The 24,064-nt window shown below is 42.5% G+C and overlaps 2 protein-coding genes and 2 pseudogenes across 3 annotated transcripts in view; all 4 read left to right on the forward strand.

Moving 5' to 3' along the window:
• The window catches only part of LOC136647360 (protocadherin gamma-C3-like), a 270,585-nt gene that overhangs the window by 36,951 nt on the left and 209,570 nt on the right, over positions 1–24,064 (forward strand). Inside the window, exon 1 of one of the 2 annotated variants that reach the window (XM_066622850.1) lies at positions 3,084–3,116. The exons of the other annotated variant lie outside the window; for it this stretch is intronic. Coding sequence (XP_066478947.1) covers positions 3,099–3,116 — 18 coding nt within the window. The 5' untranslated portion in view covers positions 3,084–3,098. Of the gene's footprint in view, positions 1–3,083; positions 3,117–24,064 lie in introns of those variants that run through there. 2 annotated transcript variants of the gene reach the window in all.
• LOC136647413 (protocadherin gamma-B4-like) lies at positions 696–3,080 on the forward strand (the record flags this gene model as incomplete). Its single annotated transcript, XM_066622939.1, has 1 exon — positions 696–3,080. A coding segment is annotated over exon 1 (2,385 nt), but the record flags the coding sequence as incomplete, so codon positions are not given.
• LOC136647419 (protocadherin gamma-B5 pseudogene) lies at positions 6,836–9,268 on the forward strand (annotated as a pseudogene).
• LOC136647420 (protocadherin gamma-B5 pseudogene) lies at positions 12,420–18,554 on the forward strand (annotated as a pseudogene).

Consider the following 24,064-nt stretch of genomic DNA (forward strand, 5'->3'; position numbering starts at 1 on the left):
AAGAGACCAAATAGGGAGGGGAGCATAGCTCTGTGGAAGGGCTACTGCAAAAGGACCATATGCAGCTAAAAGACTGTCAGGTAGCAGAGCTGGGAAAATCTTTTACCTGAGAGCAGGGAGAGTTGCTGCCAATCAGAGAATTGTAGGCTAGCAGGATTGATAGACTGATGAAGCCCAAGGTTGCTTCGTGTGCTCAGTGGATAACCTCCGAGATTTTTTGTTGAATGAAGCCAATATCTGGATAGCTATCTTGGAAAGGATATTGATTTCCAAAAATATGAAATGATTGCATGTTAAACACTCAGTTTTATCATTGTTGGGGGGCTGTATGCATAGCTGTGGATTCTTCACCTCTTACAAGAGTTGAGGTGCAATAGAAGTTGAACAAAACACTGATGTTTTGGAGAGGAAAATGATTTTTCCCCTCAGTATTTTATTCTGCAGTTCTCCAACTTAACCTCAGAGTGCCGCTGTTGGCCAACACTGCATCAACATTGCTAGATCTGTAGATTTCTTTGTGCCTCCCTCAGCTTAGTACTTCTTTGCCTCAGACTGACTTCTGATCACTCACACGCAGTTATTTCTCTCACTCGGTAAGCAAGGCTGACTCTGTTCCTACATAGTACCCAAACAGAAGATAATCTGCAAAATCAAACATAGAAGAAAGTGAAAAAACAAAATCACCAGGAAGCAGGATGGAGATCAAAAGCAGAGAGGATGGTCTGGGAGTCAAACGGCAAGTACTGTTTCAATGCTTACTGTTGTCTTTGTTCAGTCAGACTCTGTCAGAGCAGGTCAGGTATTCGATTCCTGAGGAGATGGAGAAAGGCTCCCTAGTGGGAAATCTTGCCAAAGATTTGGGGCTGGATGTTAAAGGACTGTCAAAACGCAAGTTGGGCATCTCTTTGGAAAAGCAGCATTTCACTCTGAATGAACAAAATGGCAACTTGTATGTAAATGACCGCATAGACAGAGAGAGGCTGTGTGGCAAATCGCCAAGTTGTATTTTGAAATTAGAAGCATTGGTTCAAAACCCTTTGAATGTTTTCCACATACACATTTCTATTGAGGACGTTAATGATAACGCACCACGTTTTTTTAAAGAGAGCATTAAGCTTGAAGTCAGTGAATCTAGCTTATCAGGCACCCGATTCACTCTTGGAAATGCCGAGGACATAGATGTTGGAATTAATTCTCTCCAGAATTACCACTTGAGTCCTAATCCCTATTTTGTCTTAGAAGTAAAAGAAAACAAAGATGGGGGCAAATATGCAGATGTAGTGTTGCAAAAACCACTGGACAGGGAAAAAGAAGATACTCTCCACTTGGTCCTTACAGCTGTGGATGGGGGAGAACCAATAAAAACTGGAACTGCTCAGATCTGGATTAATATCACTGATACTAATGACAATCCACCAGTTTTCACTCAGGAGATCTACAAGGTAAGCCTGAAGGAGAACACACCCAAAGGAACTTCTGTGCTGCAAGTTGAAGCTTCTGACAAGGATGAAGGTACAAATGCCGAGATCACCTATAGTTTTGCCAGCATGCCGGAAACTGCTCACCAGATATTCAGATTGAATCCCAGAAATGGGGCCGTGACAATTAAGGAAATGTTAGATTTCGAAGAGAACAGAGACTATGTAATGATAATACAGGCAAAAGATGGGGGTGGACTAGTAGCACAGTGTAAGGTAGAGATAGAAATTATTGACCAGAATGACAATGCTCCAGAAATTGTATTTGCTTCTATATTGAACTTGATTCCTGAAGACACTCCATCAGGGACAGTAATAGCCCTGATTAAAGTCCTTGATAAGGATTCTGGAATCAATGGAGAAGTCTCTTGTGATCTGCAAGAACATTTGCCTTTCAAAATGGTATCTTCAGCTGACAATTTTTTTAAGCTTCTGACAGTTAGTCTTCTAGACAGAGAAAACATGCCTGGCTATAATATTACAATCACAGCAACAGACAAAGGCACCCCTTCTCTCTCTACACACAAAACCATCTCTGTGCAGATCTCTGATATCAATGACAATGCCCCTACCTTTGAGAAATCCTCCTATACTGCCTATGTGCCTGAGAACAATCCATCAGGAACCTCCATTTTCAGTGTCAAAGCCTCAGACCCAGATCTGGGTCAAAATGCAAAACTCAGTTACTCCATCCTCAACAGCAACCTTGAGGAGCTCCCTATCTCTTCGTATATCTCTATTAACTCGGAGACTGGCACAATCTTTGCCCAGCGCTCCTTTGACTATGAACAGTACAGAAGGTTTCAACTGCATGTGAAGGTCCAAGATGGTGGTTCTCCCCGTTTCAGTAGTAATGTCACAGTGAAGGTATTCATTTTAGATTTGAATGACAATGCGCCTCATGTTCTGTACCCTTCACAAGAAGCTGAAGGCACAACTTTGTTTGAGATGGTACCTCCATCAGCTGATTCAGGTTACCTGGTAACCAAGGTGGTGGCAGTAGATACTGACTCTGGACACAATGCCTGGCTCTCCTACCATCTGCTCCAGGCCACTGAGCCAGGACTTTTCACCATTGGAGCCCACACTGGGGAGATTAGAACATCACGGATCATTTTGGAGAGAGATGCTTTGAAACAAAAGTTAGTTATTTTGGTGAAGGATAATGGCCACCCGTCCTTCTCTGCTTCTGTAACTCTGAACCTTGTGATTGCTGAGAACTTCCAGGAAGCTCTTCCAGAAATGGAAAACCAATCCAGTGGCTCAGATTATCAGTCTGATCTACAATTTTACTTGGTGTTGGCTTTGGCTTTGATTTCGTTTTTGTTTCTCTTGACTGTGATCCTTGTCATTATGATGAAACTTCGGCAGTCAGGGAATCCCAAATTCCTTCATTGCTTTGGGCCACTTCCACATTTGAAAACCACCAGTGCCATATTCCCACCAAATTTTGAAGAGGGGACGTTACCTTATTCCTACCAAGTTTGTTTATCCTCAGAATCTAGGCAAAATGAATTGACTTTCCTTCAGCCTAATGTGCATATAGAAGAGAATATTCTTTACCAGGACAAATCTGGGATACTTCTTTTGGGCAATGGAGGTAACACTTTTGATTCTCAGATGGAGAACAGTGACAAGGTGAGTTTTTTTTCCCTTTTTTCTTTTTGTTTTTGGTATTCGCTTCAGAACATTAGCTGAATAGCATTTGCCATCTAAACAAAGCCAAATTTTTTTCATAAAAAAAGTTCATGTAATGTTAACTGACCCTTTGTCCATGAAACTTAAGGTTCTGCATATGACGCATACCCCCATAATTTTATAGCATACATGTTAAGTTAGAATGAAATGTGATGACTGGTCCAAGGGCACTAAGGGCTCAATCCTGAAGCCCATAGTGCTGGCGGTACCTGCGTACTGGCAGCTCTAACTGTCGTAAACATGCCATAAAGCACACTTATGGCACCAGGGGAGGAAGGAGTGCCAGCATTAAGACTCAGTGTCACATGGACTGATGAATGACAGTCTTTTAGCACCAGCCAGCAGTGAGTATTTTGGGGTGGGAGAGGCGGGAAGTGGGTGGAGAAGAGCAAAGGAAAGGGAGGATCAGGCCCAGGAGGGGGTACAGATGGCGGCAGAGTCTGCCAATGAATCCTGAACCATCTCCTGAGCCGGGCAACTTGACATGAGGCAAGGAGACCCATTGGCACCACAGTGACATTACAAGTGTCATTACAAGTATTGGTTCTGATAAGGTTATTTTGACAGTAAATGAACTGCATTGACCTGTTCATAAACCAAAGAAATTTCTCTTTAATAGTTCATTATGACTTGATGCCTAAATATGTTAGTAAAATCATTCATTTGCTCACTTTGGTCCTGGAATATTATCAGGTAGAAATTCTTAACAGTGAGAACTGTTCAACCGTGGAATTGATTACCAAGGGAAATGATGAATTCTTCCTTGCTAGAAATCATCAGGTAGAGGCTTGACCTGATGCTTTTGGTGATGTAGTAGAGAGGATGTTCTGACTTCCAGCAGGGGTTGGACTAGATGACCTTGGAGACCATTCCAACTCTATGATTCTGTGTTAAAGATAGCTCCCCTGAGAGACAAGATTGGTTGCAGCTCCTGGCAAGAATACATTTGCTTAGAAACCTGGGATTGTTGCCATAAACTGTGCGGTGTAACCTAGAGACGTTTCTGTATATTGTCACAAAAAAGTATTCAAATATGATCAGAATTAATGGAATTTACTTCCATTTGAAGTTTTCAGGTTGGAATGTCAGGGCATTTTTCAATATACCTACAGTTAATCAGGAGCAGATTCTACATCTATCAATGACCATATGTTTATATGTAAGAATTTGAAACTGGCTGTCGGCGATCATCAAAGTTGCATCTTTAATTACTTAACTTCAAATCACATATTGATAATCAAGAGCCACTTAAGTGACCCAGAAGTATCAGTGAGACTATGGACTGGAAATGCAAATATTCTGGGAAGAAGGAACATAGAACTCAAAGGGTCTGAAAGACATTAGGGCAAAGTGGGATGAGGGAACATGAATGTGAAGGATTGATGGACAAGTTAAGCAGGTGGGAGAAAGAGGAGCCAAAGAAATGGGAGGGATAGGCAGTAGAGTAAGATTTCACAAGCACAGAGAGAACAAGGGCTTGTCCCCATAGGCAAAATTGGTGGGGAGGAGAGGAAGAAAGTATTAATTCCAAATTACTATACAAATACCTGGTTGCAGGTCATTACTATTCAAATAATTTAACATCTTTAGGTTTGTGATTCTTAATTTTCTCTATTGTACAAAATCTGCTTTAACTTAAAATACATAGTAGCTGTACATAAGGACAGGATTTTGTGACATTTTGGGCACAGTCCTAACCAACTTTCCAGCACTGGCATAGCTGTACCAGTGGGGCATGTGCTGGATCCTGCAGTTGTGGGGTAGTCACGAAGGCCTCTTCAAGGTAAGGCAATGTTTGTTCCCTTACCTTAGAGTTGCATTGCCCTTACCTCGCTGCTGGAAAGTTGGTTAGGTTTGTGCCCTTCGTTCAATTTTTCTTACACTATCCGCAACTCATATGCCCTGGGATGTTGTTGCAGGTGCATTCCACATCTACTTGTTATTCTACATTCAGGAGTTCTGATGCCATGTGGTTTCACCATCAGCTTAAGGAGTCTTTTTCTCACTTCCTAAGAAGGGGAAATCTAGAGGTTATGGGGAACACATTTCTGCCACCAAAGCAGCAGGCCTAAGAACATAAGAACAGCCCCACTGGGTCAGGCCATAGGCCCATCTAGTCCAGCTTCCTGTATCTCACAGTGGCCCACCAAATGCCCCAGGGAGCACAAAGAGACCTCATCCTGGTGCCCTCCCTTGCATCTGGCATTCTGACATAGCCCATTTCTAAAATCAGGAGGTTGTACATGCACATCATGGCTTGTAACCCGTAATGGATTTTTCCTCCAGAAAATTGTCCAATCCCCTTTTAAAGGCATCCAGGCCAGACGCCATCACCACATCCTGTGGCAAGGAGTTCCACAGACCAACCACACGCTGAGTAAAGAAATATTTTCTTTTGTCTGTTCTAACTCTCCCAACACTAAATTTTAGTGGATGTCCCCTGGTTCTGGTGTTATGTGAGCCCTGCCTCTCTTTCTCCATTAACATGTCAAAAAACAAAACATAGGTTGTGATGTCACCGTACTTTCAAGTTTCCTCATCTGTGGATATGGAAGTTAATGAAGTGGAGTAGAGGGTAATAAAACCCAGGGGTCAGTAACATTCCTTTGTTTTATTATAGTGACTGGGGGAGGGAGGCGGAGACACTTTTTTCTCTTTTTGGTGGGATCCATACATCTCCCATCACTTCCTCTTTTGCCTTAATATGAGCAATAACAATGCTGTGGTATGTTCAGCTTCTCTATCATTAGTTGAAATTCTTCAATCTATTGGCAAGGTAAGTGTTTTGTTTTTCTTTACTTTTGCAGTATGTGGAAACTTTGTTTACATGAATCGCACTGCATCCTGTCAACTCTGTGACGTGGTTCACAAGATGAGCATACTATATAGGAGTAATGCCGTGAGCCCCTCAAAAAACTTTCAGCATAAAATCAGTTTCATTGTAGAGTTACCAGGAGAAAATGAAGTATTTTAATATGATTTTTGAGGATAGGACTTTTTTTCTAAAATAAAAGGCAAATATAGATATAATCAAAGAAATATTTGTTTTCTAGCTCTGTAGAGAACACAAACATTGATTATTCGTTCACACATCAGGGAAATATTTGAGGGAGGTTTTGCATAGAGACATTGCGTTGGGAAAACAGGCAGACAAACACAAGTACATTATGTAGTGCAAATGGACAAAACAGACTTTCTGCAGTGCACTGTGTTATTTAAGTTACCTACATGTACACTAGGTCTGTTTCAGTTTTTAATGATGTTGTGATATTGCCACATTTCCCAGTTGAAACCCACTCATACTTTAATGCACACCATCAAATAGACCAATCCACAGTGTGTCTATTTCAAATGGGATGAGAAGGGTTCTCTTGCACTACTTTCTTTAAGCCTCACAGTGTCACTGTTGGCTAATCTAGATGGAAATCCATGAGTCTTCCTGCATTGTGTGACCTCTCTCAGTGCTGTACAGCTCAGGGATAGAGCAGAAGACACGGGCAAAGCAGATCAGTGTAACAGAAACAAAGAGAACACTTGCAGTTGTCTGCCTTACAAAAAAAGGGGGAATTTACTGCTTGTTCGTGAGATTCCTTTATCCCAGTAAGAAATCTGCTTAAAACACGCTGAAGAAAAGAATGACAATGTTTTCAGGGAGCTGGATGGAGCGACATGATGAGAAAGGCAGGGTAATCAGAAGGCAAGTACTGCTTCTCTTACTTACATCTTTCTCTTGTCAGGCTACCTTGCAGCAAGTTCGTTACTCCATTGCTGAGGAGATAAAAGATGGTTCTCTTGTGGGTAACCTTGCCAAGGATCTGGGACTCCATATCAGAGAATTAGCAAGGCGCAATCTGCATGCGGTCTCTGTGAATAAAATGCAGTATTTTCATATCAGTGCAGAGAATGGAAACCTTTACGTAAATGATAGGTTGGACAGGGAGGAAATATGTCACACAACTCTGATCTGCCTTGTTAACTTTGAAGTGGTAGTTGAAAACCCTCTGAATGTTTTCCATATAACTGTAGCAATCCAGGATATAAATGACAATGCACCACAATTTGCAAAAGAAAATATTCATCTAGAAATAATTGAATCTAGTTTACCAGGAACCAGATTTCTCCTGGGGAATGCTGAAGATCCTGATATTGGACTGAATTCTGTCCAGAATTACCAGCTTAGCACCAATCAGTACTTCATTTTGGATGTTAAAGAGAGTCAAGATGGAAATAAATTTGCAGACTTAGTACTGCAGAAACCACTTGATCGAGAAAGTGAGCAGACACTTCATTTGATCCTTACAGCCCTGGATGGGGGTGAACCCAAAAAAACTGGGACCACAAAGATCTGGATTAATATAACTGATGCCAATGACAATCCACCAATCTTCTCCCAAGAGATTTACAAGGTCAGTATACGAGAAGATGCTCCAGTTGGATCCTTTGTACTACAAGTTCTAGCTTCAGACCATGATGAGGGTTCCAATGCTCAGATCAAGTACTATTTCAACCATATCCCAATGAATGCTAACAAGAAATTCAGACTGCATGAAAACAATGGCACAATAATTCTAATGGATCAATTGGACTATGAGGAATACAAAGAATATGCCATAACAATAGCAGCAAAAGATGGAGGTGGATTAGAGACACATTGCAAAGTTATGGTAAGTGTTCTGGATGAGAATGATAACCCCCCAGAGATAACCCTGGTTTCCTTGTTCAGCCCAGTCTCTGAAGAATCTTTATCTGGCACCTTAATAGCTCTCATCAATGTAAATGACAGAGACACTGGTGACAATGGAAAAGTGTTTTGCTATTTACCCAGCCATTTGCCCTTCAGAATTCTTCCCTCATCTAACAGTTACTACAAGCTCCAGACAGATAGTACTTTGGACAGAGAACGGACACCTGAATATAATATAACAATCACAGCCACTGACAAAGGCACTCCTCCTCTCTCCACACACAAAACCATCTCACTGAAGATTTCTGACATTAACGACAATTCCCCTGCTTTTGAGAAATCTTCCTACACCATCTATGTTCCAGAAAACAATCCTTCTGGTTCCTCCATTTTCAGTATCAAAGCCTCTGATCAAGATCTAGACCAAAATTCACGAGTCATATACTCCATTCTCAACAGCAATATTGAGGAACTTCCTATCTCTTCTTATATCTCCATTAATTCTGAGACTGGCACCATCTATGCCCAACGATCCTTTGACTATGAACAGTTCAGAGAGTTTCAGCTGCAAGTGAAGGCCCAAGATGGCGGTTCTCCCCCTCTCAGTACCAAAGTCACAGTGCAGGTGTTTATTCTGGATCGGAATGATAATAGCCCTCAAATCCTGTCCCCTTCACAAGAACCCAAGGGCTCGGCCTTGTTTGAGATGGTGCCTCGTTCAGCAGAGGAAGGTTATCTGGTCACAAAAGTGGTGGCTGTTGATGCTGATTCTGGACACAATGCCTGGCTCTCCTATCACCTGACACAGGCCACGGAGCCAGGGCTGTTCACTGTTGGTTCTCACACTGGGGAGATCAGGACAGCAAGGCCCTTTGTGGAAAGAGATGCTGTGAAACAGAGACTAGTCATTATGGTGAAAGATAATGGGAAGCCATCACTCTCTGCCACCATCACTCTGAACCTAGTGTTTGCTGAGAACTTTCAGGAGGCCCTTCCAGAGATGAAAAACCAGTCAGATGTTTCTGAGTATCAGTCTGACCTCCAGTTCTACTTGGTGCTGGCCTTGGCTTTGATCTCCTTCTTGTTCCTCTTGACAGTGATTGTTGCCATTACAACAAGGCTTCGACATTCAGGGAATCCCAGATTCCTCCAGTGCTTTGGTCCTGTTCCCCATGCCAAGAGCAGTGCCATATTTCCACCAAACTTTGAGGATGGGACTTTGCCTTACTCCTACCAGCTTTGTCTGTCCTCAGAATCCAGGAAGAATGATTTTGCCTTCCTGACACCCAATATTCAGATTGCAGAAAATATTCTTGTTGGCAACAAATCTGGTGTGCCTTTCACAGGCAGTGGGGAGAACGATTTAATTTCTGAGATGGAGGGTACAGACAAGGTAAGCTTTGATTGAAGAATTATACTGATGACTCTTTGTACAAACCTTTATGATCTGATTCAAGTTTTCTTTGTTCAGGCAGTTCATATTAGCTAATTTGAAATTTACCTGTAACCTATGTTCTGCATACAAAGTACATACATTGGTGATGGGGATTAATGGGGCATGAATATAAATTATTTAGGATATAGGCTTCAAGCTAATGTTTCTGAGTAGTTACCTTGTTGTGAGTTGAGACTTTTATAGATACTGTCCAGTCTTTTGATACTTGGGCTATAAGAAAAGAAATGCAGCATAGATGTTATTCCTATTTGATGGAGCTTTCTGGGCAATCATGGAGAATATTTTAATATGTAATTTCCCTCTTCAAGAAGTGCTGACTCTTTTCTATTTTAGGCTATGTTATCTAGACAATATAATGATGCTAGATTCAAACTCTAGTATTTTACCATAATATCTGGCTCCCCTAACCCTCTGTTGAATGCTCTTTTTGTTGGGGCGTCACACTAGAAGTACCAAGTTGTCCTTTCTCTTTCTGGGCCAGGACATCTTCAAACCTGGACCAATGTTTTCAATGAAACATAATGGGTAGCCACCTCTCTCTGCCTCAGTTATTGTCAGTAAGGTGCTGGTTTACATCACCCAAATCCTCTCAGATTTGATTACTCTGTTTCCCCAGCTCCTGCTCAGCAGCCCATTTAAACTTACCTTATCCCAAGAGACTGTGTTGGTTTCTATTTTTCATGTTTACTGTTCTTAATCTCTGGCCTTACCAGATATCCACACGTTTGAGTTAGCATCTGCGCAAATAACTATGCACATTACATAAACTGAAAAAACCTTCATTTGGAGTCTGCACACAAAGGAATATATGCACATAGGTCCCTGTGGAAATAAGCCTTTCCACATGTACAGGTTTAACAGCAATTTTCTATGCAGTATGGGGTGCAGACAAGAATGTAATTTAGGGTATGGCAGTTGTGGGCATCCGCCCTGGGCACCACTTGAAGGGGGGTGCTGTACCACTGAGCAGAAGGAATGACTGGGGGTGAGCCAGATCATGAAGTTCTGGCAACTTTGTGTTTGTGTTCTGGCAACTTTGCAATCTGTCTACCCCTGTTCCTTCAGTGGTGCCCCCTTCAAGAGGCACCACTTCAAGCAGTGGCCCCTTCAAGTTGGAGCCTCTACCAGAGAAGGAATGGGGGTGGCTACCAGACCGCAAAGCCACCAGCACCTCTGGGAATACCCAGAAGTGACATTGTGACAGCATACTTCTGGGTTCTCCTAGATAAGGAGGTGGTGGCTTTGTGGTCTAGCTTCTCCTCCCCAGCCCGTTCCTTCTCTTGAAGAAGCTTCCACTTGAAGGAGGCTTCCTCCTTCTATGGAAGAACCTAAAAATGTGTCACAATGTCACATGACTTCTTGATGTCACTGTCCTGAGCACCAGGGCATCTAGGTACGCCACTAGGTGCAGATGTTCAGAAAAAAAGAACCTCCTGAGGGTTCACAAAACTATTTTATGTGATTCATTATGTTTGTATCCTTCTTTCTTTGATCATGGAATTTAAATGTGTACGTGTGGCTCCCCAGGCACTAACCAGACCTAAACCTACCTGGCTTCAGCGAGATGATTTTTTCATGTGACCCAGACCATGGCTTGGGATTAGTTTTACAGTTCTTTGGATCTGATAGTTTCCCAATTTACTAACATTTTTGTGGCATATATACTAGTAGGTTTGGACTTAGATCTTAGTCTTTCATTCTTCTGATAGATTTTGCATAAGCGAATCAGGGAAACCATACTTATGAGGTGTTTAGTATTTGACATTAAATATTCAGAGGCATTTGTATTGCAATCCTGTGTTCTTTCACTTATAGGACATATTTTGTCATTATAATACATTGAACAACTTGAAATGTTACCGTATCTGGATCATCTGTGATTTTGGGTCATATGTGAGATCTGTGTGGGAAATGCATATATAACTCAAAGTTACATGTTCCTGGAGCTCACACTTGCATGTTTCATCACCCAGGCCAAACTTCATCATCATGAGTCGAGAAAGTGGTGGCGGTGGCTTTGTGGTCTAGCTTCTTCTCCCCACCCTGTTCCTTCTCTTGAAGAGTCTTCCACTTACAGGAGGCTTGCTCCTATGGGAATATCTAGAAATGATGTCACAATGTCACGTGACACATGGACGAGCACGGCACATGGACGAGCTTTGTAGAGGCTCCCCAGAGGAATGGTAAGTGCCGCCTGTGCCGGGAAGGCTTGCCCGGTGTGCAGCAGCCTCCACTTTGAAGACTGCTACTATAAAATAAGGGCATCAAAGAACAAAAAAGCTTCTGGAATAGAGCTGTCTTAGTGATTCCCATTTCCAGCAACATATCCTAACCAAAGCATCTCTTTCTACAAAAGTTGACAAATATAGTATGGAGGTGAATTCCTGTTATTCTTTTTGCACATGCACAGATTGGTCTAATTTCCAATGACCCATTACGATATCCTTCATCATAGTTTAAGAAATACAGTTTTTTACAGTTTTTTTTTCCAAAAGAGGAGAAGGGGTCAGAGGTGTGAAACAGTTCCCTGAGACGTATAACGTTTTATTACAAAGTGGTAACATTTGTCAAATATTCCAAATGAATAATTTTTTCTCCTCTAAATATTACTGCTGTTCTGTTCAATTGTTTGACTGGCAGCAAAACAGACATAACATTCATGCAGATCTGATTTCTACAAGTCCAGAAAAGCCTTCACATACTGGATCTAAACATGATTTGTTACTGTTTACACATTAGTACAAAAACAGTAAGGATTCCCTTCTCATTTAACTGCTTCCAAGTGAAAACCCTTCTTGCAGTTCTCACCTGAGACTCAGAGCGCCGCTGTTGGTCCATGTAGTGCTCACAAAGAAGCTGGAATCCACTAAACAAAGCTTCCTGCACTATGAGTGCTCAGTCACTGTATGTGGAACTGGGAAACAGCAGAGCTCTCAGATAGGCAAGTACTTTTGCTAAGAAAAGGAAACCACTGTGAAATATATCTACATATTTCACTGAAGCCAGTGACATTGCATATGCTCTCATCTTGTGCATTTCTGTCCTGATGGGGATTTGAAACTGCTCAGCTAACCAAACAAGCAAGAAACAGGCAGCCAGAGCGATGGACAGCAGCCACAAAGACAACAGCAGATCAGTAAGAAGGCAAGTACCTCTCCTCTTATTATTCTCTTTGTTTTGCCAAACAGCCTCGGACAACATTCGGTACTCAATTCCCGAGGAAATAGAAAAGGGCTCCATTGTGGGGAATCTTGCCAAAGATTTGGGACTGACTGCTGGAGAAATAGCAAACCAGAATCTGCATGTCCTTTCTCTAGGTAAAAAGCAATATTTCACTATCAATGCAGAAAATGGGCATCTTTACGTAAATGACAGGATAGATAGAGAGGAAATATGTGGGAAAACCACTCTCTGTCAGATCAGTTTTGAAGTTGTGGCTGAAAATCCAATTAATATTTTACATATAACTGTAGAGATCCAGGATATTAATGATAATTCACCACGTTTTCTCAATGGGGATGTCAAGCTAGAAATCAGTGAGATGTCTTTTCCTGGGGCCCGGTATGTTCTTGGATATGCAGAAGATCCAGATGTTGGAATGAATTCTCTCCAGAACTATCAGCTCATGCCCAATCGATATTTCATGCTGGAAGCTAAAGACAGAGAAGATGGGAATAAATATGCAGAATTAGTATTGAATAAACAGTTGGATCGGGAAAGTGAAAGCAATTTTCATGTAATACTTCTGGCTTTGGATGGAGGGAAACCCGTCAAAACTGGGACAGCCAAAATATGGATTGATGTCATTGATGCCAATGACAACTCACCAGTCTTCTCTCAAGAAGTATATAAGGTCAGCATGAAAGAGAATGCACCAAAAGGATCTTCTGTGATACAAGTAAAAGCCACAGATAGAGATGAAGGTTCTAATGCTCAAATCAATTATAGATTTAGCAACATTCCAGAAATTGCTAGGCAGAAATTCAATCTCAATCCAATAAATGGCGCAATTACAGTTATGGAAACCCTGGATTTTGAAGAGACAGAAAAGTACACTATGACAGTAGAAGCAAGGGATGGAGGTGGATTAGTGGCTCATAGTAATGTTGAGATAAAACTATTAGATGACAATGATAATGCTCCAGAAGTGATTATTGCCTCCTTATCCAGCCCAATCTCTGAAGATTCTGCACCTGGGACCCTAGTAGCTCTTATCAATGTAAATGATAGAGATTCTGGAGATAATGGGAAAATTATCTGTCACTTAAACAATAATTTACCATTTAGAATAGCATCAACATCTAATAACTATTACAAGCTTATCACAGATAGTCCCTTAGACAGAGAAAGTACTCCAGAGTATAATATCACCATCACAGCCACTGACAAAGGGACTCCCCCTTTGTCAACTCACAAAACCATCTCACTTCAGATACTGGATGTCAATGACAACCCTCCTACCTTTGAAAAGACCTCCTACACTGTCTACATACCAGAGAATAATCCTTCCGGCTCCTCCATTTTCCAAATCAAAGCCTCAGACCTGGATCTGGACCGTAATGGTCGAATCACATACTCCATCCTCCATAGCAACATTGAGGAATTTCCCATTTCTTCATATGTCTCCATTAATTCCGAGACAGGCACGCTCTATGCCCAACGCTCCTTTGACTATGAACAATTCAGAGAATTTCAACTGCAAGTGAAGGCTCAAGATGGAGGCTCTCCACACCTCAGCAGTAATGTAACAGTGAGAGTGCTTATTCTGGATCAGAATGATAACAGTCCTCGGATCCTATACCCTTCTCAAGGAGTGGAGGGTTCGGCCTTGTTTGAGATGGTGCCTCGCTCTGCTGAAGCAGATTATCTGGTGACAAAGGTAGTGGCGGTGGATGCTGACTCTGGACATAATGCCTGGCTCGCCTACCATCTGATCCAAGCCACTGAGCCAGGACTCTTTACAGTTGGGTCTCATAATGGTGAGATACGGACACTACGCACTTTTTTAGAAAGAGACTCTTTGAAGCAAAAACTAATAGTCTTAGTGAAGGATAATGGGCAGCCTCCACTCTCTGCAAGTATTACCTTGAACCTAGTGTTTGCTGAGAACTTTCAGGAGGCCCTTCCAGAAATGAAAATCCACTCAAGTGACTCTGAACATCAGTCTGATCTACAGTTCTACTTGGTGCTGGCTTTAGCTTTGATCTCTTTCTTATTCCTTCTGACAGTCATTCTTACTGTTATGATGAAGCTAAAACAGTCAGGGAATCCCAGATTCCTCCAGTGCTTTGGTCCTGTTCCCCATGCCAAGAGTGGTGCCATATTCCCACCAAACTTTGAAGATGGAACTTTGCCTTATTCCTACCAGCTTTGTCTGTCCTCAGAGTCCAGGAAGAATGAGTTTACTTTCCTGGCACCCAGCATACAAATTGCAGACAATGTTCTTGTTGGTGACAAATCCGGTGTGCCTTTCACAGGCAGTGGAGAAAATAATTTAAATTCTGAGATGGTGAGCAATGAACAGGTAAGATTAATTTTCAACAGTTGTTCACATTGTAGTCTTCACAATCATTTCCCTAAACGGTAATAGAACTATTGGTTTGTATAATTTGACTCTGGTTGAGCTGTCAAAGCAAGTTTTGTCTTGAGCGTTTTTTTTTAAAAAACATAGATCACTTTCTATTGTAGTTGTTTGGAGATTGGATAATATAAAAACTTCAGGTGTGGAAGTTAATAATGTTCAGTGGTTCATCCATAAATGTATACCATTGTTTGAGCCTAAATTCTAGGAGTTATTATTTTTATTATTAAGCATTAATTATTATTAATAATATTTATACGTTGCTTGACAACAAAAAGTAGTTTGCAAGATGGCTTGCATATCAAAATAAATAAATAAATGGTTCCTTCCACTCTCCTTTGGACCCATTCCCGATGACGATGAGATAATATGGAGGCATCTCCTTCCCGCTGCTGTTACGACCCAGAACGGTTTCGGAGGTGAGGGGGAGAGGCCACTTACGTGGCGAGCTGAGGCACCATACTAGAATGAAAAGGGACAGTTGCTCTCTCCCTGCTGAATATAAGAGGGCATTACCTTGAAGGTGCCTATTTGTATAATCAGTCCTCTTTATACACAAATTTGCTTATCTGCAAGGGGCCAAATTGCCACCTACTCTGATTATCTTCGACTCTGTTCTCATTATCTGTGAATACTGTGGCTGGGATAAACCCAGGGGAGGTACCAAGAGGTAGGTGGAGGAGGAGGAAGTGTGAAGCATCCCCCTCCCCATTGCTCAACTCTGAGGCCTCAGAGGGCCTGGTTGGGCCAGGCAACCTTCAACAAATTGAGGGACAGCCAGCATGGAGAAGGAAGCATCAGATGTTGATGAGCCCTCACTATTACGCAGCCCTACAGACTTCAAAGTAAGATTCAGCTCCATAACGTTCATAGTGTATATGGTGAAGAGGGTCCCCTAGAACCTAACCCCATTTTCCCCATAGGTTCAATGATTCGTTCCCTTCCCCCATTCTGTGCCTGCTATCGAGTAACAGAGTTCCTTATCAAGTTGAGAGGCTCGACACGGGGCTCTGGATTCGGTGGAAGCGAGCACCATCAGTCCTGCCCCCTCCCTCCCTTACCACGCCTCCCCTCTGTCTCCCACCCACTCTCCACCCGCCTTCCCCATCCTGGAACACCTCCTTCCTGCCTCCCCTCACTCCACCACTTACTTCTCCTCTGCCAGGCCGTCTGGGCGATCACCGGCACTGGATCTGCACGGGCTTGCGCTGAGCTAGCTCTGGCACTGGACTGGCTCTGACCCAGCGTGGGCAGTGTGCACCAGCAGTAAACCAGTGACCAGAGCTCAGGTTTGGGTTCTCAGTATCTGCTAATTCAGTATCCACTAGGTTTTCCAGGAACCTAACCCTAGAGGGTAATGAAAACTGACTGTGTGTATGAACCAGCCACAGGTAAACCTTAGGTAAGGCTAGTATATCTCATTGTTTCACTGTAACCAAAAAAATGGTTAATACATCTATTCTTACATTAGAAAAATCCATTGTCATCCAAACCTCTTCACTCATTGAGCAGAAAGTTCTTGTGGATACCTGGGAAAAGTTAATATTTCCTTTCAGTAGCAACCTCACACAGGCTTGGAAAATAGGATATTGATCTTGGAAGGGGAGATCTGGAAAGTTCTGACTGGGACCAGAATGCTGCCTTGCGGTACTTTGTATCCCATCTATTGTAAACAAGGACGACGCTACAGTTTATTTTGGGGAAAATAATATCTTAAGGAACTTTTTTAATGCAATCTCTGTGCATGTGCCTGCATGTGCATATATGTGTGTGTGTGAGAAAGAGAGAGAGAGAGCTAAATATACACATCAGCACTGTCTTAATTGTCCTTCAGATATTTCTTGTCTATCATGGAGTTTAGGTTTAGCATCAAGGAAAGATTTTGAATAAATATTACAAATTACTTAAAACTTTGCAACTTTGGGGTATTATATGAGAGCCCTCCAAAAAGGTCAGATCTGCCAAGTTTTTGACAGATAAGAAAACAGGTTCCCAATTTACTGATGATGTAAAAAGCTTGGGAAAGAATGTGAAATCATTTGAAAAGGAACTGTGAGAGATGGCTGATTGGGAACTGTCTCTGCACAAAAATGAAGAATAGAGCAATAGAGACCAACTCTCACACAAGCAAAAACAACATAAAAGGCCTTTGACTTCCCAATCCAATGTAAATTCCCATTTGGCAATGCAGTAGCACTGGTGTGGGCTATTCTGCATCCTGTGGGGGATTTTTGGCTGCTGGTGGTCTCCTTGGAGTAAGGGGACATTTGTCCCCTTTCCTGGGGTAAGCCCAAGCAGCTGCAATGGGTCAACTCGCAGGTGCAAGTCGTTGATCCATGCATGTGGATCAGGCCTGGGAAGGGCCTTGGGATTCAGCATGTGCCAAGTTCAGATCTGCCAAGTTTTTGACAGATAGGAAAAAGGTTTCCCTTTTACAGGTGTCTCATTGGGATACAAATTAGAGTACGGAAGTTCCCCAGCTTACAGACTTTTGAGTTAGAGATATCTGACTTATGAATGTGCTTGGTCAAGGCTTTGAAGCAGGCACACTTGTAGAGACACTTGGCAAAAAAAAAAAAAAAAAGTTGCTGGGAGCCAACCCAAACATCTCAATAACTTTGGAAGTATTGATCCCTATTTGTGGAAAGGGAGAAGAACAATAGCTCATTGACATTAAAAAGTTGGGGATTCCTGAGGGCAGAAGGGAGGGAGAAGATGAAGGAAGCAGTCATCATGGCCAGGGATGGGGCACAGGGAGAGCTGAAATATTGCAAGGCACAGAGGAACATTAATACTGCATGAGAAAAAGTGGGACCTGAATAGAGGTGACTCCAACAACAGAATAACAGAACAACCTGTTACCACTACCACATAGGAAAGGAGAGGAGGGAGGATTAAAGATGAGTTTGATCAAGGCCCCTTACAGCTGTCATCTACTCTCTTTAGAAAGCAAACACAGAGAATATCTTACACTCCAAATCTTACAATTTAATTATGAGAAGGAACGTGGGTGGGAGTGGGGTGGGATCTATGGAGTTCTGCTCCACTGAATCCTAAACTCCATGTTGGGCCAGAAGGCCTGACATGAGTAGGCCAGAAGGCCTGAAAGCCTGACATGAGAAGGCCAGAAGACCTGACATGGAGTATCTCAAGTCTTCACTGATAGAAGAAGTCTTCACTTGAGATCTTCACTGAAGATCTCAAGTCTTCACTGATCTCAAAATAGCTGGTGCAGACAAAAGTCCCCTTCCCCTGAGGAGGCCTCCAGCTACTTCATGGTGCCCGCTGGATACAGTGGTAGCCTCTTTGGCACAGCTGCTCCAGCAGGTGCCAGGAAGCTGAGGATTGGTCTGAGAGCCCTCTTTTAAAAAAAAAAAAAAAAAAAAAGCTACACGATATAGAGTACTGTACTGTAGGTGTGCTGTAAACATATTTTTTATATATATATTTCACAACATGCTCACTATTGATAATAGTCGAACTTCCCGGAACCTAACCTGTACTTAAGTAGGGGAGCTGGTGTAACTGTTAGTTGAAGATGTAATCAGACAAAATATTCATTGTTAAGAGAAAAGGTATCAATTTAACTACCTATTTCAAAACTGAATTACTTGTACTCTTTTTGTTCAGGAGTCTCAACCCTCTACAGGCAGATGAATATGGTTGATATTTGCATATTTGCATCCTTAAGGGTTTGTCGTGAGCCACAACTAGAGGAATCTGTGGTGAAATGTCATTCCAATTTGAAATAATTATTTTGGAAAGTTGTTTTAAAGAATGGGTATCGAATACTCCTATCCTGTTCACCACCATTAGTGCTAATGCAGCCACACTATGGAGGCACGCACTGCATCCCATGATGGGGTGGGGCAATCAGAAGGACTCCTTGAAGGAAAGGAACTTTCATTTGCTTACTTCAAGGTAAGCTCTATGTTGCCCTATGTGTCTATTCAGATCTACACTGCCGCTTTTGCTAGTGCAAGGCATTTGCCATTCCCACTATGTAAACTCCTTGTTCCCTTACCCAGAGAAAACACCTACAACTGCCCCCCCCCCTTCCAGGATGCAGTGGTATCTATTTTGGCATTGCTGCATTGGCAAGGAGGAAAGAATAGAAATACTGTATTAAAGTACTCCTAAGCAATTCTTGAGCCAAGGTTCTTATATAGCTTGTTGCTCTCATTTTACTATCACGTTGTATATTTAGTTTTAGTATAACAGAATGAGCACCTGCTGTGAGTAGTGGGAGAGTGGAATCATTCTATCAACCTGATATTTTGTCTGTTCTTATGCTTTCGCCTGTTCAGTAGTTTGAGATGGTAAAGAATAAACTGGAGGGAATGAATAAAAATGCTGAATCATGCTTGTTGAGTTTGTTCGTTCGTCCATCATTTTTTTGAAGAGGACCTTGACATCTGGGATGTCAAGACTTGTGCATGAATTGGATTAAAGTGAGGGAGAGGTGCACATAGTCAGCCTCACTCTCTCTTCCCAGAGTCCATCTTGCTCCAATGGCAGGACAAAAGTCGAGACACTTGGAGATGGGCTGGGCGCAGTGATTGACCAGGGCATCTTTCGTGTCTTGCCGTGCTCTTAGCGTACCATGTCACTGGCAGAAACCGCCTTCATGACCGTTGGTCCTATTCTAGTAGGTCTTATCCACTCATCCGCTGTAGTCTGTCTTCACATGCTCGGGATAGACAAGTCCCAATCTTGCCGAAGGTCAATGATCCGACGGCTACCCTCAACCTGGTTTGGCCAGCCTGTCGAAGCTGTTGCCCGGGGTGAGGCCACTGCGCATGCTACAGGTACTGGGAGCCACAGGTGAGAGCTGAGTGACAGGTGAGGACCAAAGGTGGACGAGCTGCCCTAAAAGGACACAACATGCCCCTACACCAGAGGTACTACCCCTCCCTGAACACCCCATGCACCCCTTGCTTGTTGAGTTACACAACAAAGGGAGGCCAGAAGCCCAAGTATTGTAAGAGATAGTGGTAGGTGAATCGTATCATATGTATTTTTCTTGATGTGAACATATTCCATTTTTTTTATTATTTGCCATGGTTGAGAAATGTACTGTGTGAGAACTTGGCACTGGAAAAATAGAAAAACATGATGAGAATTTTGTTTGTACCATTGACTGAAGCATGTGACAATGTGTAATAATTTAAAAGAATTATAAAACTATCATCATGTTGTTGGCAACCTTCAGTCTCAAAAGACTATGGTATCGCGCTCTGAATGGTGGTTCTGGAACAGCGTCTAGTGTGGCTGAAAAGGCCAATCCGGGAGTGACAATCCCTTCCACACCAGGAGCAAGTGCAGTCTGTCCCTGGTCTGTCTCCCTGGCTATGGGCCTTCCTTCTTTGCCTCTTTGCCTCAGTCTGTTGGCCAAGTGTCTCTTCAAACTGGGAAAGGCCATGCTGCACAGCCTGCCTCCAAGCAGGCCGCTCAGAGGCCAGGGTTTCCCACCTGTTGAGGTCCACTCCTAAGGCCTTCAGATCCCTCTTGCAGATGTCTTTGTATCGCAACTATCATGCCATCATATAAATCTACATTTGTAGTGTATACAGTTCTGGTCACTCCATCTCCAAAGTGATATTGAAGAAGAAAAAGTAATTGGGGCTGAATCTGATAGAGAGATTCTAGGATTCGGTCTCTGAGTCAATGCTAAGCAGATAAAACTCCTTTAAAAGTGTATAGAATGTTTATTTACAGGTTATTTACAGATTAGGAATAGATCTGAGATTTTTTAGATGGATACAGGTTCGATACAGAATGTGTTACCCCATGGTGGATCATTGATTTCTCTCAGAACCACACCCAAAACTTCTTACTTGTACTCTGTCACAAACAACTGACCCATGTGATATTGCATGTCACTTCCACTTCCTTATTGGGCATACTGGTGCATGGTTCTAGCCCTAACTGGGAAGTCTGTTAGCCATGTATGGAGAAGTTTCTAGCCTGCAACTTTGATTACATAAGACCCTGGAATTTTCCTTTTGGGAAAGCTATGACGCACATGTTTTTCTCTGCAGGTCATCTTGACATAATGACTTTTTCTATCCTGTTTTTAACAGAAAAACTAGTCACTACTTTGGCTCCTAATTTCGGGTGTTTTTCTTATCTGAGAGAAGTTAGGTTAACCCTTAAAATATCCATCAATCCTTCGTTTTTTTCTTGACCAAGATAAACATCTTGGTCACATGACTATACTACTGATTTGAAGACATGTATGTTTGTTTGAACTTCTTCACTAGGCTTTCCTTGTTATGTAGTTGCATTTGCTTCTTCATGTTATGCAACAGTATGTATATGTTAAACTAAAACACTGAGTTTTAACTACACTTTCCTGAGTGCACCTTAACAGTTTAGTGTTGAAGTCTTACTATCTCTAGTGTCCTGCTTTTGGAACTTGGAAGGGTACATTCTTGGTACTTGGGAGACTAGCCATGACAAAGAGAACCTGTCATGATGACAGAAACTATAGCAAGAAAGAGAGTTGCTATATCAAGCCTTGACCCACTCCTGAGCAAGACTCCTTAGCGAGATTCCAGTTGGGGGGCTCAACTGTGGAGCAACTGACATGGAACTAAGAAGCTAGAGACATTGGACAGGATCAAGATGGGCAGAGGTCAAATCCTAGATCAGGATTAGAAGAGCCAGAGTTAGAAGACATAGTCAGGACTGAGCTGGGAATGAATACCAAGTGAGACAGGCAAGAAAGGCAAGTTGCTGCATTGATATTGTTCAGATTGAAGAACCAATCCTGGAGCAACTGTTACATGGGGCTAGGCAGGCCCATAGTCATGTGGGCTGAAGTGCTGCAGCGTATGAGTTGTGCTGCATTGCACCTAACTTTAGACTGAGAGCTCCCTTTACCTGAGAGTGATTGTGTTGGCACAGGGAGTAAGCACGTAAGCCCTGCTGCTAGAATACCCAATTCAAGATCCTTAGTGCCTTATAGTTTTTTACAGGGGGTTTTATTGGTTTAGTGGGCTGATGACACTTAGCTTTACAATAAAAACAACTATAGAGATATATAAATATGGGACAAATATTTAAGAGGGCAGAAACTCTATCTTGAGAGCCACTCTTTACCAATCAAGACTGAGGAACTCAGTGAAAGATTTTCATATTATGGCAGTCAGTGGTGGAGACCCTGGAGCAAAGCCCTGCACTGCCTCTCCATGGCACTCCCACTGAACTCCTGGTGGCACATTGGGCACTACCATAACCACCGGTGATGGAGGTGAAGAAGTCAACCTGGTCAGATGGGAGCTTTGGTGGACCTGGGCCTTCTGCCAGTGCCCACTCTGGCCCAACTCTGATGCCATCCTTGCACTGTAAAACAGGATCAGAACCAGAAAGATTCTGAGATAACCAGAATGTGCATCCCACATATTCCTTGTCCATACTAAACATATTAACAGTGAATTTAGTGTTTCTTTCCTAATATATATGCCTTACTTTGAGAGGTCGGTTCTATCACAACAAAGGTAGTGCACCATATAACTCAAATTTAGTTTATATGTTTGAAAACCTAACATTCATAGGTTTGGGCTTTAGAACGCAAGCAAGTGTGTTTTGAATGAGAAAACCTAAGATTACACCGCCAATCTCACTCACATTACCTGCATCACTTGCTTCTTGCACAAGAGGCACAAGCAGTTTCTAGAGATATTTTGTGAGCACCAATCATACCAAACGTTATTTTAGGCCAGCCATTTTCAACCTTTTTCAGCTCATGGCACACTGACAAGGCACTAAAATTGTGAAGGCACACTACCAGTTTTTTACTTACATTAAATTACTACATTAGAGTTAATCTTGAATTAATAAAATTAATACAATGAAATTATTACATGATTTAAAAAATTGACAAGAAGCATGGAGAGGAAAGTATATGTGGTTTCTGAAAAGGAGGAAAAATTCTATGTTCAAATTCTTATCAAAAGTGCCAGAAAGTGTTGGCAAATCAATATTCCTGGGGAAGGGGGTGGGGTGGGGGAGAAGAGGAGAGAGAAGTGCCAATTGCCTGCTTGTGTATTTGAGAAAAAAGAGTGAACCAAAACCCAATCCTATGCATACCTGCTCAGAAGTAAGCCCCATTATAGTCAATGGGGCTTACTCCCAGGTAAGTGTGAATAGGATAGCACCCCCAGAGCCCAATCCTATGCATGCCTGCTCAGAAGTAAGCCCCATTATAGTCAATGGGGCTTACTCCCAGGAAAGTGTGGATGGGATAGCACCCCCAGAGCCCAATCCTAGGCATGCCTGCTCAGAAGTAAGCCCCATTTTATGCAAATGCCCGAAGTCTCCAAGCAAAGATGGGAGAACTGGAACATCTGGTGACAAGGGAAAACATTGACACTGTGGGTATAACGGAAACCTGGTGGAATGCGGAGAATCAGTGGGATACTGCAATCCCAGGCTATAAACTCTACAGGAGGGACAGGGAGGGTCGTATTGGAGGTGGGGTGGCCATTTATGTTAAGGAAGGGATAGAATCCAGCAAAGTAGAGATTGAAGGCGGGTCCGACTTCCATAGAATCTCTATGGGTTAAATAACCAGGCCTGAGGAGTGATGCAATACTGGGGGTGTACTATCGTCCTCCAAACCAGAAACAAGAAGGGGACCTTGAAATGAGGAAACAGATCAGGGAGGTGACAAGGAGGGACAGGGTTGTAATCATGGGGGACTTCAATTATTCTTATATTGACTGGGTCAATTTGTGTTCTGGTCACGAAAAGGAGACCAGATTCCTTGACATTCTAAATGACTGTGCCTTAGAGCAGCTAGTCATGGAGCCCACCAGAGGACAGGTGACTCTGGATTTAATATTGTGTAGTACTCAGGACCTGGTTTGAGAAGTCAATGTTACTGAGCCATTGGGGAACAGTTGATCATGCTGCGATCCGTTTCGACATGCACGTCAGGGGAAGAATACCGGGCAAATCTCTCACAAAAACCCTTTATTTCCAACAAGCGGACTTCCCTCAAATGAGGAGGCTGGTTGAAAGGGAAGGTAAACAGAGTCCAGTCTCTACAGAGAGCATGGAGGTTGCTCAATCAACAGTAATAGAGGCCCAGGAGAAGTGTATACCGCAAAGGAAGAAGGGCTACACTAAATCCAGGAGGGTGCCCCCATGGCTAACCAGCC

This window comes from Tiliqua scincoides, chromosome 4 (genome assembly GCF_035046505.1).
Source record: "Tiliqua scincoides isolate rTilSci1 chromosome 4, rTilSci1.hap2, whole genome shotgun sequence".
Lineage (NCBI taxonomy): Eukaryota > Metazoa > Chordata > Lepidosauria > Squamata > Scincidae > Tiliqua > Tiliqua scincoides.